The sequence below is a fragment of the Squalius cephalus genome, assembly GCF_949319135.1.
Source record: "Squalius cephalus genome assembly, chromosome: 18".
NCBI classification, from domain to species: Eukaryota; Metazoa; Chordata; class Actinopteri; order Cypriniformes; family Leuciscidae; genus Squalius; species Squalius cephalus.
The window spans coordinates 25,344,582-25,367,087 of record NC_137139.1 but is presented as its reverse complement, the minus strand read 5'-3'; the positions used below and the strand labels follow the sequence as shown (position 1 = coordinate 25,367,087).

Below are 22,506 nucleotides of genomic sequence, written 5' to 3'. Positions count from 1 at the left end.
TGTTTGTTTAATCTAAATCATGTGATCTGGCATGTCAGTCCGTGTCAGATATAAAGTACAGTCAACATGACGCTAAAACCACTAAAATTGATCAGCATCTGATGTTTCTGTAATCTTTCAGTTACGCGTCTGGGATCAAGTTGCACATTTATCTTCCTAATTTAAAGAGCACTTCCTTTTTTTGTGTTTTTTTTTTTTGTTCTTTTGACTTGAGCGGAAGGTGCTAGAGGAATGTGCTGCTGGTGTTTGTAGATACGCACCTGGACCAAGGAATACGACGTCTCTGTCCCTCCTTTGTCTTCCTAGGATGTACAGTAATCGTAACAGCTCAGAAATGGGCCAGTTTGTCTGAACATCACATTCCATTGAATAAGACTGTAAAAGTTATTTAAGTTTGTTTGTACATTTTAAGGTCTATGTATTAGTTTTAATGTATATGGAACAAAAACCTAATGTATGCTTATATGTAACTATAAATGTACTGTAAAATTGTAAAATGTTTGAATCATGTGACCTTGTTTGGTTCGCAATAAAACTTTATGGTTATTTTTCCCCAAAACGATCTTTGTGTTTTCCTGAAGAAGACAATAGGTAGATGAAACTATAACACTGGGATATATAATTTTACAGTGTAAAGCAAAAATGAGACGTCATTGGTTACCTCAGCTGATCAAAGGTCTCTTTTAGTACAGTGTTGTGCGTCACAGTCTTTCTTTCCCAACCCAGCGCTCACGCCACCCCTGCACATTCTATAACCAAGCATAATTTTAATTTCTCTGGCAGCTGTCAATGTTTGCATGTATTAACTGCGGCTCCTGGAACTGCTTTTCTGAGACCCGGTGTAATGGTCTGAGCAAGTTCAGGCCCTTAAACTAGGTCACGCATCAGCGAAATGACTGGTAGTTTGTTAAGTAAACCTGACCTGAGCATTGCTTACGTAAAAGAGATTTTAGAGACATCCTATGCAAGATACACAGGAAATTATTAGCTGTAAAGATACTTTGGCTTTCAACAGGTGATAATGAAAGGTTACTAAATATAACACTTATCAATAACATGCAAATATGTGGTATAATAAAATCTCACAATAGAAATTTTGGGGGACAACATTGCATTGTACTAAAATAATTAAATGGGTCGTTCTGAAGAGCATGAATTCAAGCATGGTACGCTGATAGGATGCCACCTTTGCAATAAGTCAATTTGTGAAATTTCATCCCTGCTAGATATTCCATGGGCAACTTTAAGTGGTATTATAGGAAAGTGGAAGCGTTTAGGAACAAAGGACACAAAGTGGAAAAGCAAGTGGGGTCACCAAGTGCTGAGGTGCATGGTGCGTAAAAGCCGCCATCTGCTGATTCCAAACTTCCACTGGCATTAATATCAGCACAGAAACTGTGTGGCGGAAGCTTCATGGAATGGGTTTCCATGGCTCAGCAGCTTCATGCAAACCTCACAGTGTAAAGTACAATGCCAAGCGTCGGATGGAGTGGTGTAAAGCACACAGTCACTGGACTCTGGAGCAGTGGAAACATGTTCTGTGGCGTGACGAATCATGCTTTTCTGTTTGGCGGTCTGATGGGCGAGTCTGGGTTTGGCGGATGCCAGGAGAACGGTACATGTCTTACTGCATTGTGCATGGTGTGGAGGAGGGTAATAGTATGAGGCTGTTTTTCAGGAGTTAGGATAGGACCCTTACTTCCAGTGAAAGGAATTTTTAATGCTTCAGCATACCAAGACATTTTGGAAGACTTGGTGAAGACCCTTTTCTACCGGGACTGCGCCCTAATGTCCATAAAGACCAACTCCATATTAATGAATATGTATTTAGAATGCAATGCCATTAAAGTCCCTGTTGGTGTGATGGTCAGGGGTCAGTTGTATAGCCTAAACATTATGTTAAGACAGTGTCGTATGATCTAGTATGACCCACTAGCAGTTGGTTAAGGGGCAGTCATTTTTACTTTTCCATATCAAAAGGCCAGTCTACATTTTTATTTAACTGATTTCAAAACGTTATGAACAGTATTAAAGAAAACTCTGTAAACTTTATGAAAATGATGTCTAACTTGGTTTATGCAACAGGCAAGTGTCCCAATCTTTTGTAAATACAGTGTAGATGAGATAGATAGATAGATACTGTAGATACTCTTGTCTGCTAGCGCCCCCCAATGTTGCTTTTAAAAAGCGACCACATTTGTTTTTTAAAGCATGATCTGAAGATTGATATGATACATACATGCAAATATACACATAATAAAGTTATTCTATGCACCAAATTTTGTATAAACTTTTTATTTCTGTTTACTTTCAGATTTGTGTTTGCATTTGCTTTGGGTTTCCAGCACGTAGGGAAGTTTGTATTTTTTATTTTTTTTATTGACAATGATTGCAATGGTTTGTAAAGATTTTCACCTGCACTTAATCAATTTAAGAAAAAAACCTAGTCAAACTGAGTCATGTTTGTGTGCCGTTGAACTTGTCACTCTTTCATGTAGTTGCAGTTCTCTGGCCAGTAGAGGGCACTATATCATCAAGATAAGCTGTTCTGGAAATGACAGGGTTTTTTCACTGAGCAAAAAAAAAAAAAAAAAAAAAAAAAAAAAACACGCCTATATCCTGGGGTGGTGCAATTATTCTTGAAAACATGGCTTGTGAACTCATTAGCACTGCGGTACATAATGTCTATGTAAATAGCTGCTACTCCCAACTCACACACCACAGCAAATTACATACAGTGTCTGATGACTCGAACTCAGTTTATCTGTGACAGCAGACCGACATATTACATGTCAGCTGCATCGATTCCAAACCACAAACTAACTTTCAATCAGATTAAACATAATGTACATAGGCCTACATTATGTGGATAATATGTTTAGATATTATTATAACCTATTAATTATGTAATGAGATTATATAAACTGTTAATTATAGCCTACGTGAATTTAAGTAAATTTGGCCACTTGATGATTAATTAACTAGCCTGAATATCCATTTCATGGTAGATTTATATTCTAATATGTAGTAGCTAGTGTAAATTATTCGTTAGAATAGCATTTGCATCTAGGCTAAATAAATGATCATGAAGGGTATTCTGTTATCAAGTGTTTTATATTCCATTAGGCCGAGGTGGGCCGGTTACATAAATATGGCCAATATGTTAAGACTGTGTCTTAAGCACTATGTATGACATGACCAACTAGCCTTGAGTCAAGGGGCAATCAATCTTACTTTGTAGTATCAAATTAGACAAATCTACGTTTTTATATAACTGACTTGAAAGAGTTATGAACATAAAGAAAAAAATGTGATGTTGTAAGACTAAGCATGGGGCCAGTTGCATAACTGCTAAGACTAGTCTTAAGGTGATGATACAAAGGGCAACTTTTTGAGCAATGTTGCTGAGCAATGTTGCCGTCAACGGGCGACCAGATGAGACACAGGGCCCACGACCGATCTAAATGATCCAGATAGAAATGTATTGCCCATTTTCAATGGGAAAGTGCCCAAGCAACAATCGCTCGGCAAGATCGCCCAGCAACATTGCTCAAAAAGTTGCCCTGTGTATCATCACCTTTAGGCTATAAGTTAGTCATCAATTTTTTTCTTTAAGACTGTTCAACTGTTTCAAGTCATAAAAAATGTAGATTGGTCTAATTTGATGATGAATTTGAAAAGTAAGACTGATTAGCCACTGCTTGTTCATAGCCTAGGCCTACTAGTTCTAAAGACAGTCTAAACATAATGGCTATGTTTATGCAACTGGCCCCTGATGTAACACGCATTACGATATAAATGAGGTAAGAATTAAAAAGCAGAAAACACTAAAATGAGCAACATAAAATAACTTGAGGCGGTATGGTTGTGAACTCTAATGACACCTCAGAGCTGTGGAGCCACAGAATTGTTAACGCCCTTGTTCATATGTCAATCAACTGTGGAAATTTAAATGCAGTCAGCTTTCTTATTCAAATACACACAGTTGAAGAGAAGTCAGACTCAAAAAAGTGGTTCAAGAAACCAATGTGACAATTACGTAAGAAACTGGTCCATGACAGCTTTGTATGCGTGTTGATAAAGCTGTCCTACAATCGAGTCATCATAAACATACGTATTTTATTACATTTATGGTATTCTGCTAAACATTGACGTACGCCATTACGTTGGTTTGGCGCTAATAAAAAGCAGTTTGTATTTGTTTTTAGGAAGAATATGACTTTAAATTATGTTTTATTAACAAAGTTCGGGAGTCACATTCAGTTAATTAACACGAGTGGAGAGCACTCAGCAATCAGTGATAAGAGGTGTATGGCCCAGTAAACACTGAATGTTAACTTTCCCATATGGTTCCCATTTGGTTTTTTTTTGGGAACCAAATAAGAACGTTCTGGGAACCAAAAATTGTTAACTGGGTGTATTCAGCAGTCTCACCTCAATTCGTTGACAGTTTAGCAGCATCCCTCCACCACCACCCCTTCTCCACACTTCTAGTCCTAACCATTTACATACGGGGGAGTACTCCCCCTAGACAGGACGCCAAATACACATTAAACTTTACTCCCTCTAATTGTATGTAGGTGTGAACTCGTGAACTAACTTGCAATATTCTCTTCAAACTGTTGCTCCGCCATGTAGATGACCAGTCCCAGGCCAGAACGTTTAGGGAATAATTTAAGCAAGGGCGTTAGTTGCAAAAAAACAAACAAACAAATAAAAAAAAAGAACCTACAGAGAACGTTCTTGTGTGGTTCCCAAAATAACCAAACAGAAAACATATGGGAGCGTACTGTTTTGCTCACTTTGCTGGGATTAGGCCTACACCAATTCCAGGTTCAGCAAATGTTCTACTCCTCGGTAGGCTATCTGATTCTGAATCTGCAGGGATTTTAAAATCAAATTTAAGGTTATTTAGGACCTGGCAAATAAAATTAATACCACGTGGGCGATATCCCGTTAAAGGTGATATTGATTTTAACTGCACTTTTTTGTGACAGTTGCCCTGAAACTGGTTTTCTGTTATTAATAATAATAATAATAATAAAAACATCCTAAACCGTAAAATTACTGTTAAAAACTCCGCTTTAAATAGGTCATATTTATAGTTCAAATACAGGTTTTGACAAATTAATTAATAAATAAATAAACCGTGCTATGCATTTCAGCCTTTTAACATATTTTTTAGTCAAAAATATGGGTGAAATTTTGCTGTGGACTGAATGAAAATGCAAATTCACTCTACACTGGTAACTGTGGTAACTGGTAACAAACAAAGCAGCTGCGCTTAGAATGGCGAATTTCAGTTTTTTTGAACCGGTTCATTGATTCATGGAAAAGATTCAATCTACAGGAACTGAACTCCGACTCCTGAAAAAATCGGGCACCGCAACAGCTGCTGACAACATGCGTTCGTAATGTGTGTGTGGGTCACCACCACATCGTTAAGTTCAAACCATTATGTAAAAAAAACGAATGTCATAGTGTAATAATGGATCCTTTATTAACACAGCCCAGTCAGAGCTGCTTAGTTGTCCAACCTCGTCTGCTTACTTGACACTTTCAGTCTCGCTGTTTTGCATTGGTTAATGTAGGCGGAGTTTAAGTCACTGCTGCTTCCAAAACAAGAAACGTGTATCGGTATCGACACAAGGACAGAGAAGTTACTGCCTGCCACCCAGGAGGAGAGAGCCGAAGAGCTGCAATGATTTCATAGACAGCAGTCCCCATTTTTGATGTTAAAGAGGTAACGGACGCTCTGTTTGAATGATATTGAGCTTTTACTTGTTGATCTGTGCATAGAGCAATGACATTGAGAAATCCAAGATGGTTAATGGCTGTACATTCCTGTTTGGGACATGCTGTAACAAATGTGTTAAGAGCAGTAACTTAAATAAGTTATTGATGTATGTTGTGCTGCTCTCATTGGTGGCTTTGTTAGTCAGTATTAGCTTCCATGAACTAGAGAACTCATTTGTGTTTATTAGGAGTTCAATGGTTATTTGCATGCTGATTAGAGATATATTTAAGTGCAGATCGTTTCACTAAGAGACAGACTATGTTTGAAATGTTTCTATTGGTCCAATCCCAAATTAATACCTCCAGTGTTGTGAATGTGTCATGGTAGATGTCTAAATTAGTTTCCTCAGTATCCTTTTTCATTGTTAATATGAAAACTATTTGTTATGAACCTATTGGTAAATAATATTTTTTTTTACTGTCTACCTACTGTAGTTGCCCCACAACCCTTTAAGAACATGGAAGCATCTGAAGAGTCCATAAGAATGACTTCTGACCCCCAGAGCAAAACATTTCTACAGAGTCCAGATACACACATACATCTAGAGAAAAGCCCATCTGCAAAACCAGGTAAGTATTCCTTATTAACAGAAGAAGAAAAAAAAAAAGTCCAATGTTTTTAGTTTTTGATGTCAAAGTCTGTGCGTGCAGTCAAACTTTACTAAAACAGATCTGGCACATGGCAAAATAGGCAGGATGCTAGCCATCCATCTTTGACATTTTCAAATTTCCTGTTCTTTTGATAGTACTGATTAATTTGGTAATCTGTTAGAATTAGAAATCTTTCACATGTAAGCTTCATAATTTGTTTGTAAATGATAAGATGCACGTAGAACATGTTGACTTAGTTGTGCAACAGTTATGTAATCCAAATCATAACTAATGGAACCCCATTGTCACTGTTCACTGTTCAGCTGTGATTTTGTAATCAATCAGTCATATATAGTCAAATAATTATAGTTTGATGGTCAGTTATATTGTAGCTAATTATAGGTGATTAGTGTGCATTTATCCAGAATGATTATAGAGTCTACAATAAAGCAATTTATACGCTTGCTAGTACATTATGAAACAAACCTCATAAAGGAAAGCCATGGGAGCATGTGTTTGAGTATAGGGATTGCAGTAAACGAAATCAGTCAAGTGATTCTGTGATGATGATTTTTGTATTCATCATCATATTCATGGGTTATTTTGATTGTATACTGGCACTGTTGAATCTATGTAGTAATTTGAGAGTCATATTAATGTATTTAAATGCTTCTCTTATGATCCTTGCATGTGTTTATTGTACTTTTCAGTGCAATCTTTTTTAAAATGTCCTCCTCTCTCTGTCTCTCTGTAGGTAATGGTGCAGCGCTGGTGTTGTGTTCTGTGTCTGTGGCCTGCCTGAGTGGGCTGATGATGGGTTATGAGATGAGTCTGATATCAGGAGCTTTGCTTCAACTCAGGGATGCTTTGACTCTCTCCTGCCCGGAGCAAGAGCAAGTCGTTGGGTCTCTTCTGTTTGGAGCTTTCCTCCTCTCTCTGGGTGGCGGCACCATCCTGGACCGTTACGGACGGCGGTTCTCTATCATCCTCACAGCGCTGCTGTGTGTGCTGGGCACGCTTTTGAGTGTGTGTGTGGTGTCGTTTTGGGCGCTAGTTGTCGGGCGGATGTTGGTTGGCATGGCGGTAGCGCTGTCAGGCACAGCGTCTTGCCTGTATGCGGCGGAAGTGGCACCGGCCACCTGGCGTGGGCGGTGCGTGTGTGTATATGAGTTAATGGTAGTTTTAGGGATGCTGTTGGGTTTTGGACTGAGTTGGGCATTCGCAGGTGTCCCAAATGGATGGAGGTTTACGTTCGCTGGCGTACTGCTCCCTGCTTTGCTGCAAGCCAGCATCATGCCGCTGTTGCCCCAGAGTCCGCGCTTTTTGCTCGCCCAACATCGTGAGAAAGAGGCTCACGCCACTCTCCTCCGTCTCCGTGCTGGCATCGAAGGGGTAGACGCGGTGGAGGACGAACTTCAGGCGATTCTCATGGCACTGGGGGCGGAGCGCCAGCACGGCTTCCTGGACCTCTTCCGTTCCTGTGACAACATGCTTCAGAGACTACTTGTTGGCGCTGCCCTGGTTTTCTTGCAGCAGGCTACGGGACAGCCCAACATTTTGGCATACGCGTCAACTGTTCTCAGCAGTGTGGGCTTCCATGGGAACGAGGCAGCGACTCTTGCGTCCACAGGGTTTGGTGTGGTTAAAGTGGGCGGGACAATTCCTGCAGTCTTTCTAGTGGACAAAGTGGGGCCTAAAGCCCTTCTGTGTGTTGGAGCCGTCATTATGACGTTGTCAACGGCAACCCTGGGGGCCGTTACTATGCAGAGCCGCACACATGTTTCCAGTCTATGCAAAGGCCCCATAAATAAAGCAAACCTCACGGTACTTGGAATGGGAGATGAGACTGATATCCAGACAAACACTCCACTGGGCTTATACCAGCCTTCTAATTATGAACTTCAAACCAAGGACAAATCAGATCCTTTCCACACTAGCATTAATGACACTAAGGGCCATTGGATTTTAAACTACACTTATGATCACAGAACAGTATTGATGGAACCTGCTGAGGGTTCTTCAAAAATTGCTCTTCAATCTCTTCATGTTAATGAGGTGTCGCACTCTCTAAAATGGATCTCGCTGGTCAGCCTGCTGGTGTATGTAGCTGGATTCTCCATCAGCTTGGGACCAAGTAAGTGACCATTTCTGTTAAGTGACATTCTTGTTAAAGGGTTAGTTCACCCCAAAAAATTAGCCCATGATTTAGTTACCCTGAAGCCATCCTAGGTGTATATGGCATTCTTCTTTCAGACGAATACAATCGGAGATATATTATAAAATCTGAAACCCAAAAAAGTGCATCCATCCATGATAAAAATACTCTATTAACCCTTGTGCATCCTTATGGATATTTTTGTCCTTATCAGTTTAGTTTTATTGATCACTTTGCCTGTGTTAATGCTAACTGCATAAAATTTGCCACAGGTGTGTATTTTTATTGGAATTTTACTATTTCACCGCCTAAAAAAAAAATCTATTTTGCACTAGGTTCACAAAATACTTCCTCTCAGCGCCTTTTGGACAAAAATGTCCCCATTGAAACCCATTAAAACTGCATTTTTTAATCCCAGGGCCGTTTAACTATAAAATGATGCAATCTTTTTTAAGAGGCTTTCATTCTGTTGGCAAGGCTTACAATTTTTTATTTTTACTAATTTTTTTTTTTTATCAGATGGTGCCATTTTTTTCAGGTTTGGCCTTAAAGCAAATACTCGCTTTACTCCTGTTTTCTGCTTCGGCATATTATAGAGCCAATTGGATAAATTATGCAACGATAATTGTGTGGGTGTGTTGGTATGGATGTTTGAGTGTGGTTTGTATGTGTGTAATAAAATAAAAAGTGTGTTTGTGTCCTTGTAATATTTGAGAGAGAAAACCTCAACTGCAAATCTAAAATCCAGTGCCCTACCAACGCTGTTTACAGTGGAGGTGGGCAGCTGTTGACCTCAACTGGGGATGTCGTCGGATGGTGGAAGGAATACTTTGAGGATCTCCTCAATCCCACCGACGCGTCTTCCATTGAGGAAGCAGAGGCTGAGGGCTCGGAGGTGGACTCGTCCATCACCCAAGCTGAAGTCACTGAGTTAGTCAAGAAACTCCTCGGTGGCAAGGCACCGGGGGTGGATGAGATCTGCCCTGAGTACCTCAAGTCTCTGGATGTTGTGGGGCTGTCTTGGCTGACACGCCTCTGCAACATCGCGTGGCGGTCAGGGACAGTACCTTTGGGCTGGCAGACCGGGGTGGTGGTCCCTCTTTTTAAGAAGGGGGACCGGAGGGTGTGCTCCAACTACAGGGGGATCACACTTCTCAGCCTCCCCGGGAAAGTCTATGCCAGGGTACTGGAGAGGAGAATACGGCCGATAATAGAAGCTCGGATTCAGGAGGAACAGTGTGGTTTTCGTCCCGGTCGTGGAACACTGGACCAGCTCTATACCCTCTCCAGGGTGCTGGAGGGTTCATGAGAGTTTGCCCAACCAATCCACATGTGCTTTGTGGATTTGGAGAAGACATTCGACTGTGTCCCTCGCGGCGGCCTGTGGAGGGTGCTCTGGGAGTATGGGGTCTGGGGCCCTTTGCCAAGGGCTGTCCGGTTCCTGTACGACCGGAGCAGGAGCTTGGTTCGCATTGCCGGCAGGAAGTCAGACTTGTTCCCAGTGCATGTTGGACTCCGGCAGGGCTGCCCTTTGTCGCCGGTTCTGTTTATAATTTTTATGGACAGAATTTCTAGGCGCAGCCAGGGGCCGGAGGGTGTCAGGTTTGGGGACCACACGATTTCGTCTCTGCTCTTTGCGGATGATGTTGTCGTGCTGGCCCCATCAGACCAGGACCTAGCATGCACTGGGACGGTTTGCAGCGGCTGGGATGAGAATCAGCGCCTCCAAATCCGAGGCCATGGTTCTCAGTCGGAAAAGGGTGACTTGCCCACTTCAGTTTGGTGGAGAGTTCCTGGCTCAAGTGGAGGAGTTCAAGTATCTTGGGGTCTTGTGCACGAGTGAGGGAAGGATGGAACGGGAGATTGACAGACGGATCGGTGCAGCTTCTGCAGTAATGCGGTCGATGTACCGGTCTATCGTGGTGAAGAAAGAGCTGAGCCGCAAGGCGAAGTTCTCGATTTACCGGTCAATCTATGTTCCTACTCTCACCTATGGTCATGAGCTGTGGGTCATGACCGAAAGGACAAGATCCCGGATACAGGTGGCCGAAATGACTGCAGACTGCTGCCCCCGCGACCCGGCCCCGGATAAGCGGAAGAAGATGGATGGCAAATCTAAAATCCAATCACTGTGTGCACCAGTGGAGTTTTGCTGGCATCCAATGGGGAAAAGCTGATACTACGACCAAACAAGATCTTACCGAAAGCTCATATTTTGAGATATCAACCTCAAATTTGGAACACAACTTATTTAGATTTATGGCTTTGATTTTCTAGCCGTTTTAGAGTTCAACTTGTTTCATAAAATATATATTATTATTTTATATAAAATAATGTTCATAAATAATTTTCATAAACTTAAACCTATATAACTTTTTTGGGGATTTACTTTATTATTATTTTTACTTCAGCAATAATATGCCAAGGGTCTTCTTTAAAATGATACCAAACTTAAGTATGTGCTCCCAAGCTTCAAATTTTTATGACAGGTTTTTGACACGGACATTTTTGTCCTCTATGAAGCTATGTGTAACTTTTTTTTAATTGATGCACAATGGTTCACACAATCAACCTGGAGCCATATGGATTACTTTTACTATGGATGGATGCACTTTTTTGGTCTTCAAATTTTCTCCAGCCATTCACTCTCATTATAAAGCTTGGAAGAGCCAGGACATTTTTTAATATAACTCCGACTGTATTCGTCTAAAAGAAGAATGTCATATACACCTAGGATTGCTTCAGGGTGAGTAAATCATGGGCTAATTTTCATTTTTGGGTGAACTATCCCTTTAAAGGGATAATTCACCCAAACAAAATGTATTCTGTCATCATTTAATCATCCTCATGTCATTCCAAACCAATATGACTGATTTTCGTCTGTGGATTGCAAAAGGGAAAAGTCAGATTTGTGAATGAATCATTCAGACCAATTCATTAAAAAAAGTTCAACCTCAAGAGAGTGATTTGTTCATGAATTGGACAACCCTATTACTCTCATCTCTTAACTGTTGTGATAGGATTATTGAATCATTGAGTTGAAACTCAAGAATCATATCAAACCCGATTTTTTTTTAAACAAATCATTCAGACTGATTTATTGAAAAGTTCAATAGAAAAACCTCAATAGAATGATTCATTCATGAATTGGACATCGCTACTGCTCTCATCTCTTAACTGCTGTGACAGGATCATTGAATCAGTGAGCTGAACTTGAGAACTGGATCAGCTCAATTTGTGAACGAATCATTCAAACCGATTAATTAAAAAGCTTCAGCCACAGTTCACTTCCATTACAATATATTGAAAAGAGTTGGGATATTCTTCAAAAAACTGTTCCTTTTGTGTTCTATAGAAGAAAGGAAGTCATACAGGTTTGGGAAAACAGGAGATTGAGTAAAAGCCACAATTTATTTTAAAAGCTTATGTTGCACATTTAAAATTTTAATAAGCTGTTCTTTCATTCTTAACCAAACTTATTTCTGCCTGTGTAATCATCTTTCTCCAGTGGTTCATGTGGTTTTGAGTGCGATCTTCCCGACTGGCATCCGTGGAAAGGCTGTGTCCGTCATCTCTGCTTTTAACTGGGCCACAAATTTACTCATATCAATGACCTTCCTTACCATGACAGGTAACAAACACACAAGCACAAGTTCATTTAGAGTTCATGTAGATCCTTAAAGGGTACATAACATGCACAGTTTCACCTAATCTCATGTTAATCTTGAGTACCTATAGAGTAGTAGTGCATCCTTAATATCTCAAAAAAGTGTTTAGTTTTATTATATTTAGAAAAGAAAAATACAGCTTTCCGATTCTCTCCGGAAAAAGCCGAGGTCCTGGAGGCGGAGCTATAGAGTCAAGCGGTAGTGCTTGATTTCCAGCAAAAGACAGAAATCTGATCCAGTTGTACTTACATGAATGGGGTCTTTTATCACTGGGACCGCTCCACGTTTTAATAGCAAACGATTTGCAAATCCAGCGTCGACCTGAGCCTTGTTAATAAAACATTCGTCACTGAAACGGCCAGAACACACAACCGCACTTCCTACACTCCGTTGCTGCCCCGGAAAAACAAACTGCATCCACTGTTCCTGTAACACTGGGTTCTTTGGAAAACTGAACACGGTAAGCTTTCCCTCACATCCAAATACACACTTTTTTGGAGACATTCTTGAACAAATCCTATGCAGCGCTGCCGATGATTTCCTGTTGAAGCGCGTTGAGGTGCGCGGTCTCGCTCTCCTCTAGTCGACGTGCTCGCGGGCGAGCTTTTCCGAGAGAAATGCTCATATAAGGAGTTCCACTCTTATCTACGTCATTAGATCCACGATCTAAAAAAAACCAGCCGAAACTTGTACCAACCCGGAAGTAAGATTTTCAGCATAGAAATTCTCTGTTATTCGTCCAAAATATTTTTTTAAAACTTTGCCCATGTTTAGCATGAGAATCTATCTCTTTAACACCGTAAACAACTCTGAATACATGAAACACCATTGTACCCCCCCTTTAACTACTGTGACAAGGTAAAAAGTGTTGTTTTGATTAGAGTTACTATTCTGGAAAAAACATTGGATCAATTATTAATGTTAGAATTGAACCCATCATGTTGTTCCCATAGCCTTCAAGCATTGCTATAGATGGATAGATAGATTAATAGATTAATTTAGGTTAATATAATATATATTATAGGTATTATATAATATAATATAAGATAGGATAAGATAGGCAAATGCATAATATCACACTTTTTCTTACATAGTATCAATAAGTTAAAAGGATAGTTCACCCCAACATGAACATTTTGTCATCATTTACTCACCCTCAATTTGTTCCAAACCTATATGAGTTTCTTTCTTCTGTTGAACACAAAAGATATTTTGAAGAATGTTGGTAAGCTGACAGTTGCATAGTAGGAAAAAAAAAAATACTATGAAAGTCAATGGCTAACTGTCTGGTTACTGACATTCTTTAAATTATCTTCTTTTGTGTTCAACAGAAGAAAGAAACTCCATATATCATCAGACTGTAGACTAATTTGTATGAAATACTGTTACTATCATACTCATTGAGGGCTGTATTAGTTCTCAGAAACTGATCGCTAAGTACGAACTGAGTTAGGAATTGTGTGTTTTGAGGCAGTCTGCCAAACATTCATTTGCCACCTGTGGGGATGTTCCTGCAGAGATGGAATGAAAACACAAGAAACACAAACTTTTCCACAGAACAATATACAAAAAAAGTTTTTGGAGTGTTTTTCAGATGTAATGTGTTGTGGTTGTAGAGAGGATCGGCCTGCCCACCGTGATCTTCTCCTATGCTGCTATGAGCTTTGTGTTGGTGGTGTTTGTGATTGTATTCGTGCCAGAGACGAAAGGCCGATCACTGGAACAGATCTCTAAGGAACTTGCCATGAAGTGAGTACACACACACACAAATGCATCTCATGTTACTTGTTTTCAAATGAAGTTAATTAGTGACATCATTAAGGCATCACTTTTATTATTGCTCATTATATTTAATCAAATTTTTATTTTATTTATTTAATATATTTTATTTATTTAATAAAAAGTTATTTTAATTAATACAATTATAATTATTAAATAATTTAATATATTTTTTATTGTAAATATTAAATCTTAAACCTATATGTAGAATTCAGAAACCCTTGTTATTAGCGACACCGGTGGCCGTTAAGTGAACTGCAGCTGAAACTGATCTCGTAACGTACAAGAAACTGAATGTAATTCAGGCCCTGATATACTTTCAGAGTTCTTTTCTCTTTCTGCATTTTTCTGAACATTGTGTAAGCCATAGATTTGTATACACAGATTCCACATTTGTCACATGTCCGCCAACGTTTCAGATGCTGTCGTCACTCACTGTAAAAATCTTTCAAGTTTTTCAAGATGCCACTATATTGCGCAGCCTCTTTTTGTAAAAAACGGCAAGATTTAAATTCCTAATAGGATAATCTTTCACAGGTCAAAATGTTTTGTGTTTTTGTTTTGTGTATTTATATGTATTAACTTGTGGTAAATTTTTAATGTTATGTTAGCTAAGGCCTTTGCTTGTCTTTCATCTGCGAATGTCTATTGCAGATATAGATATTCATACAAGCGTATAACTATGGTTGCAGATGCACAGTCAACTTGCTCTTGAGTGTTCATTGACTGGCTTTGACTGTTCCAATATGCCAGAATGGCTTACGTATAGCGGCCCGTAGAAAGAGCTGCTAATGAGGAATCTGTGTATATATATATATATATCTATGGTGTAAGCATTCATTTCCGGAAGAGAGGTTCTCAGGAGTGTGCGTAACGGTCACATGCTTTTTATTTTTCCCAGTAAAAACGCCACGAGTCCTTCACATAAAAATCAGTCTACAGGCTTTCATAGACAACCTAGAAAGTCTGAGAATATTTGTTACAAGCTGTTCACACATTGGCAATACAAAAATTATTAATACATAAAAAAGATTCTTACATATAGACATTAAATATATAATTTTTATGGTTGTCAAAATTAACGCATTCATTTCGTGATTATAATTTTTTTCTGTTTCACATATTAAAAATATTTAATGCAATTAATGCAGCATCCGTTTTTTCTGTCATCCTCGGGCTTGTGTTACATTGTATCAGGCTCGTATCGCGAATGCTTTTAAACCATTCAAGCGCTTCAAGACACAAAAGATTATGAATGCGATAATGCCATACGTCATAATGGCACGAGTTCTCTTTCGTGGTTGAACGGACAAAAACTTCCAAAATGATGCCAAAATGCCCATTTTGTCGAGTATTCCTGTAAGCACAGTCTTAAATGAGTTGAATAAAGTCTTAAATGAACGTGAAGAGTTGTGAGAAAATGGGATGCGTGTCATTAAAGTGACAGCAGCCTAATAAACCTGCTGCTGTCTGTCAATGTTAATCAAAGAACAAAAGAAAAAGAGAAAAACACTCACTTCTCTTGACTCAATAATGTTTGTAGCTTTAATAAGGATTCATCTATTTTTAATTTATAATTTATGGAGTGAAGACTATGAAATGTTTGATAACTTTATTCAATTTCTGCATATTTCCAACCTGTTAGACCTACTTAAGGTTACATGGGTCAAAAACAATGAAAACAAAAACTTTTTTTTTGTGCATTTCGGCAGAGCAAGTAAAAATCTGAATCGGTCTGACTGGGGCCAATAGAAAAAATCCTTAGTGTTGAGCTCTGATATATTAAAAGCACAGCTAAATATGACATTTATTATAATGGGTTTATGAGAAGATTGTTTTAAGTTCACTTAAATTAAAAGGTGTTATATTTTTTTAAAGCCTAATAAATGTTAAAATCGACAGCTTTCAATTATACCGTAATGTTGAATGGCTATAATTAATGGCTAAAATTGCATCAGTACCAGTACTGGTATCGGTGATACTGGCCTTCATTCATAAAAAGATGTCATTAAACAAATATTTAAAATATATTGTCTTCTTTATGTTGTTTGTACATTCATTTGGAGATAAATGTGAAATTATTACAATATAGAGATACATTAAATACTTTAATGTTAGGTACGATTAATCACTAAAAAATTTGACAACACTAATAATTGTATTTATTAAATTAAACATTTCCATAGTTTTACAAAGAAGAAGAGAGAATATCGAGAATATCACAGTGGCTTATGAAACATATATTTTTTCAGCAACCTGTTCACACCCCTTTCTGCTAAATATTGGAAACATACTTCTTTGCAAGATGTGATTTATTTTTACAATGCTTGGCATTTGCCCCACTCTGCATGCATCAGGGAGTTTATGTTCTATAGTGCATCACGTAATGATTAGACACATGTCCTGTTTTGTAGGAATCACCTGAGCAGAACACTGCAGTGTCACAGAAGAAAACATGAGACTACAGCACAACCCTCTCTGGAGGAAAAAGCTCTTGCAACCATTTGACTTTTTACCTAGATGAAGAGTGAAAGAGCACAAGGATATCTGCAAGCAACACATTGTTCTCTGTGCCGTCGGACAACTTACAGGACAGCCAAATCTGTGACTACACTGATCTACTGTGTAGAAGAGATATGAGTAATAAATGCTGTCATGTTGTCAAAAAAATTAAAGCAAACAATTTTGCTTAAGCCTTCCCATGGCATGATGGGTCAGTTGAGATGAATTTAATATGTCAATCTGATTTATTTGTATTAAGTTTTAAAAAGCATTGTAAGTAGTTTTGGACTTAGAGCTTTTACAACTCACTGTTATGAAATGTTTTGGAAGTTGTGGGTGTGCAGTCATGATTATAATCATGCCATGTCAAGTTTAAGACAAGTTCTGTGGCCCAGCCACACAGGCCTATCAGTATTTGCGTGCTGAGCACCACCATGGACAACACTTGAAGGTGTCACTGATGCGAGATGCCTTCATGCCATCAGATTACACAAGCAATATGTAATATTACAAAATGGAATTTGGTTAATTTAAAAAATGTATGTGATTTTAGTAAAAAAAAAGAAAAAAAAAAGTGTCCTGCTATATCATTTATGCATTAATACACATGCATTAAATAAATTTTCTAATGCATATGTAAAATGCATGTAAAAATAGTTACGATTGTAGCAATATTTTTTTTCAGAACTAGTGAGTTAAGTAAATTGATTGCATGACTTTGTTTACATTGGTGTTTTAGTGAGTTGAAACACTTGTTTGGCAACTATATGAGGGATGATGCTTTTCAGTAAGTTGTACTGATGTATATTCATGTTTTTTCATACTATAACTGTAAAACAATTATTTCATCAATAAGTTATGACGTTTTTTAACCCATCAAAATAAGTTTAGCAATTTTCAACCTTTTTTTATAAGTTATACAATAATCAACTCATTTTTTAAAAGTCAATTTAAGTTGAAATGTCTGAAACATCCTAAAAATTTAAGGCAGCAACTTTTTTTTTTTTTTTACAGTGTAGTAGAAAAGAGGACAACATGATCAGTTTACTCAGTTTAAGCTGAGGCATGATGACACAAAAGAGATTCAAAACTAAGTTTTTTCTAATTTTTTGGTTGCTTATAACCGCATTTCATACGACCTTTGCGACTTTCGAGTGATTTCCATGTCACAGAGATAAAATATGAACAGGCCTAACTGTGTTAATTGTGAGGAAAATCTGCAGAATGGATATAAACATAAAATGAAACCATAATCAAATTTACAAGTTACTAAAACAATTAGCAGTAGATATGCAGGACTTTGTGAATGACCTGTGGGCTTAAATATGAGTAATGCTGGTATATTCCTCTTGAGAAGAGACACACACACAAAAATGAGTGACAGTTATGACTTAATATAGGGGTTATTTTTTATTTTGTTTATTATAAAATACAAAAGTTTTCACATATTACATAAACATATGGACCAAAGATTCCTTAACAACCCAGAGTGTTCTTGTCCACAGCATACAACAGATATACATCTCCTGCTGTTTAAATGTGAAGTGTTTGCCCTTTAACCTCTCGCTTCTGACTTAAAGTATCATTAAATGAGCCGTGAAGACATCGCTAGAATCAATTTAGTTAAAATTTCCAAGAAGTTTCAGTAAAATGTAATCTTTAAAAGTCACTGCCTGCCAGTTTTTACTTTGGTGTCCATGCATTATAATACAGTTAATTCAAGTGTTTATAACTACACAATGCCAGCAACACAATGTCAATGCACTAATGGTCCTCTTTTGAGTTTTAAGAGGTTGTCTGCAATTTGTCATGGGGTCAGAACACCAGTCAACGTTCAAAGGCATGACTCTGAAAACACACGACCTAGACCCGCTTGGACGTGAAATGGCAAAAGCTGCCTTGGAGACACATACAGTACAACAGTTACAAGCCTTAAAACATTCAATGATAAGGTGCTTTTAATTTCAAACCGGTGCCTACGTGTGTGTGTGTGTGGTTTATGACAGTGTTTTTCGACACTCAAACAGAAGAGGATAAATCTGCTCCACGGCAGATGCCACAGTCTGAACATTTGGTCCTAGAGAGAGGGAAAATGGTCATTAACAAAAACATCCAACATAAGTTCAGCTTGTCTTTATGCTAAACACAAGAAAGCAAGTGGTCACATCACAATCTAAATTGTGTAAATTTATTCTTAATTAATTATTCTTAAATACCAAACACCAATTTGAAACAACTCAAACAATGCAAACATATGAATAACTAAAAAATAAAATAAATAAATTACAAACTCTTAGGTACATGGAAGCTGAACTGTTTTATAAATATAAAGATAATATATTATTATTAAGTAAAAAATCATATAAATAAATAAAATGTAGCTGAAAATATAATTTAAATGATACCTTCTGCGCTTATAACAACATTTAGTCTCTAGTGAATAACAACATTTACTCAAGACTCCAGAGCCTCATTGTAGCTCACAGCATTATGTTTTCAGACCTTCACAGTCTGCATAGCATGAATCCAGTAGGCTGTCTTTAATATAATGTGGCTAAATCTAGGAATAATCCTTCAAATATGTGACTAATGCAATAATCTGTATGAAAAGGCACTGAAAAGGTGAGAATTCACAGAGAAGTCGTTACATACCGAGGGCTGGCACTGTATTAAAAGGATCTTCAACTGTCTAGATTTTTTGCAGTACATTCCAGACAAAACCCTGATTACGGTAGATAAAATGATATGAGTGAAAGGTGTGTGAGAGATTTACCTGTAACAGTGATACTGCCTGTGGAAAACACCTGCACTGTACTCCTGAGGTTTTTGATTCTGTATGTCGCAGCAGGATGGATCTCGGGTTCATAGCTAACAATACATACAGACACAAACATAGTGATGAGAGAGCCCTGCAATCCAGCTGCAGGAGAACATGTGAGATTGCTCAATGCTGCCGCATACACCATTTCACCACTAGAGAGCACTGTTCCCTTTTTTAGGCTCTAAGCCGGTGTTAACATCCATCTCTCCTGATCTGATCGCAAGTGGTCAGAGGAGGCACATTAATGTTCACAGCTGGTATTAACATACATCTCAAATGTGTCTCCTGTGACCACTTGTCACTGAATTTTATAGAGAGGAAGGTCTCCAATTTCATCACTACTTTCATCACTTATGGTTTAAACCTGTATTTTGCACTGACCATTTGTCAGTTCAGCCCAAAACAGATGTTAATACCAAATCAACAGGCATAAAGCACAACTTGCATGTCTAAGAAGCCAGTCTGTTGTCTCTAATACTGACTATTAAAAACATGGGTATTATGATCAATTGTATGTGTAGATGGAGAACACTTACCTGGCAATGGGCCGATTATTTTTAGTGAACTCAATGAGACGGATTTGAAAAGGCAGGGAGCACACAGCCAGCACATTGACAACCTTAAACTCCGAGAACCTCACCTGCAGATGAGAAAATACATTTTTAATCATCATTCAGAAGATCTACAAAGCAGTTTACAAAATGCTCAAGTAGCTATTAATCCATTTAGACACCTTGAATCCAATCTTCTGCAGACAGCGGGCCAAACGGCGAGCACCCAGTTTGGCTTCCTCCTCACTAAACAGAAATAAACATGCAAGAAATTTACCAAACAGTCTCTTAGAAGACAACTGCGATTTTAGAAGTAGCACAAACAACTCTTCCAGCAGTTCTGAGAATTGAAAAGGAGATTTTATTGGGACCTTGTTGCTCCAGTGCAAATAATTTTCCCTGATGACCATATAGAGGCAGTGATACGTGGTTTTCGCAGCTTCATCAGGACTTTCTGGAAAAACATCCACAGAACATAAGCAACAACAAGTGTTAATGATTGGCCATATCCTGATTATTACTGCTGATACAGACTATCTCAGGCAAAGGGTGAAAACAACGCTGATGCCACTTTCCATGAATTGTGTACATGCTAGTGTCCTAATACAACTTTAGAGGAACAAAATGTATGTTTTTGTAGTTATGCAAAACTACTAGCCTAGACATGTTAAAACTATTACGTAACAGATCAGACATGATAGTCTTCAAAGAAAAAAATGATAACAACAACAAGTAGGACTCTTCTTACGGCATGGCATCTCATTCTGTTATTTAATTTTTACACAAATTGTTACTTTAACCGTATTGTTCATCTTTATTACCTTTTCTAAGAAAAATTCTCAAACAAACATTTTGTCTTTAATTTAAGGGAACTCATCTCATGTTGGCAAGAAGGTAAATGACTATTTGATGAAAGAAAATAGTTTCAGGCCCTGTTAACGCAGTTACTAATGGTTCCATGCTAATGTATGCGATCTAAATCATCTGACTGTCTAGACTTACTCCCACTTCAGGCTTGTAGATGACATTAGTCCCCTCTAGGCCGATGGTACGCAGGTTTAGATGGCACCTGGTTCTGAAGACGGATACGACATTGGTAATGATGATATCAAGCGCCACATCGTTACTGGGTTCCATGGAGCCGCTGTAGATGTTTTAGGCTTGACAACCCCTTTACAGATGCATGTCACGTTACAAAACACAACCTGCAGAACACATAAACACGTTGTTATACATTACATGTAGAATTTAGCTGAATCTAACTTATGAAGTTACATGTCTTAGATGGCGGTAACCAAAGGCTTCTAGGTTTATAACCCACAATAGGTGGTGATTCATTAACTAAGACCATTGTCCCCAAAACAAAGGCACTTAACCACAGCTTTTCTATGGGGAATGATCCCTGTAATAAATACACTGTGAGTCACTTTGGATAAAAACATCTGGTAGTATATGCACTAAAGTGGAAAAGGGAACCATGCAAATTTAGCTGCCTACTTAAACTATGCAAATCAGCCAATTAGTTTACATCTTCAACTTTATTTTTAACGTAAAATTAAGGTGCCCAGTCCCACAAAGCACTGGCACAGAGATCACATGACAAAACAATACGCCATGCCATGGGCATATTTTTTTATCTCAGCACCATTTATTCATTCATTCAATAAACACATTTATACAAAGCAACGCGTGCAATTCATCAGTAGGAGACAATAACATTAAACGTGGATGCTAGCTGTTTCAGCTCAAAGAGTAAATAACAGAGCAGCGCTGTTGGAAATAAAACATTGTAGATTAATATCCACGCGAAAGTGATTATTAATAAGGTTTAACAACACAGAGAGTTGCTAAATAAATAGCAAACACATTAAGCTAATAAAACTTTCACTTACTTGAGTGATATTGGGCGCTAAAATGGTGTGTCCGAGAAAATTTTCAGCTATAATGTTGTAAAACGTTTTTAAAACAATTATATGATTGTTTAAAAATCTATATTAATAAAATGAATGGTTGGGGAAAGCACCAAAAGTAAACAAAAGCGTCAACACACATACAACAGTCAACCGGCGATTGTTGTCAAGGATGCCTTAGTTCCTGCGCGAGATGAGAAACTGTCGATTTCACACGCTACAGCGCCTCCAAACGGGTGGGAGGAGAACAGCGACATCATTTAAAAGTGTGTTGAGTAGACCATACATTTCCTTCATTACTCTATGATTTATTTATGAACATAAACATTATTTTGAGCCAATAGTAGAGTTTAAATATTTTAAAGCTTTATCGTGTTATTGAATTTAATACATAAATTCAAAGGGTTAAAATACCCGCTCTTAAAGGGATAGTTCACCAAAATATGAAAATTCTGTCATTCACTTAACTCCAAGTTGTTCCAAACCTGTATTAATTTCTTTCTTCTGCTGAACACAAACAAAGATATTTTGAAGAATGTCGGTAACTAAACAGTTTATGGACTTCATTGTCTTCCATAGTATTTTTTTTTTCATACTATGGAAGTCAATGGGTTCCATAAACTGTTTGGTTATCAATATTCTTTAAAATATCTTCTTTTGTTTTCAGCAGAAGAAAGAAACTCATACAGGTTTGGAACAACTTGAGGGTGAGTAAACAATGACAGAATTTTCA

The 22,506-nt window shown here is 38.0% G+C and overlaps 2 protein-coding genes across 2 annotated transcripts; one reads left to right on the top strand and one right to left on the bottom strand.

The window, feature by feature from the left end:
• Positions 1–5,346: 5,346 nt before the first annotated feature.
• Positions 5,347–17,341, top strand: slc2a12 (solute carrier family 2 member 12). Its single transcript, XM_079848859.1, has 6 exons — positions 5,347–5,743; positions 6,232–6,366; positions 7,142–8,521; positions 12,051–12,173; positions 13,827–13,959; positions 16,404–17,341. The coding sequence occupies exons 2-6, from the start codon at positions 6,255–6,257 to the stop codon at positions 16,495–16,497; spliced, it is 1,842 nt and encodes a 613-aa protein (XP_079704985.1). The 5' UTR covers positions 5,347–5,743; positions 6,232–6,254; the 3' UTR covers positions 16,498–17,341.
• Positions 17,342–18,267: 926 nt separating this feature from the next.
• On the bottom strand, positions 18,268–21,958 carry tbpl1 (TBP-like 1). The gene is made up of 7 exons (XM_079848860.1): positions 21,756–21,958; positions 20,866–21,068; positions 20,235–20,317; positions 20,046–20,109; positions 19,849–19,952; positions 19,265–19,359; positions 18,268–18,568 (listed from the first exon to the last, which is right to left on the bottom strand). Exons 2-7 carry the CDS (start codon positions 20,998–21,000, stop codon positions 18,489–18,491), a joined length of 561 nt encoding a protein of 186 aa, XP_079704986.1. The 5' UTR covers positions 21,001–21,068; positions 21,756–21,958; the 3' UTR covers positions 18,268–18,488.
• Positions 21,959–22,506: the final 548 nt, after the last annotated feature.

Bases quoted from the DNA above. Each gene is read 5' to 3' on its own strand.
- slc2a12 (XM_079848859.1), top strand. From the start codon at position 6,255: ATGGAAGCATCTGAAGAGTCCATAAGAATGACTTCTGACCCCCAGAGC. The intron at 6,367-7,141 runs GTAAGTATTCCT...GTCTCTCTGTAG, and splicing joins AAGCCCATCTGCAAAACCAG to GTAATGGTGCAGCGCTGGTG. The intron at 13,960-16,403 runs GTGAGTACACAC...CCTGTTTTGTAG, and splicing joins TCTAAGGAACTTGCCATGAA to GAATCACCTGAGCAGAACAC.
- tbpl1 (XM_079848860.1), bottom strand. From the start codon at position 21,000: ATGGAACCCAGTAACGATGTGGCGCTTGATATCATCATTACCAATGTC. The intron at 20,110-20,234 runs GTCCCAATAAAA...ATTTCTGTTTAG, and splicing joins ATTTGCACTGGAGCAACAAG to TGAGGAGGAAGCCAAACTGG. The intron at 19,360-19,848 runs GTAAGTGTTCTC...ATGTATTGTTAG, and splicing joins AATAATCGGCCCATTGCCAG to CTATGAACCCGAGATCCATC.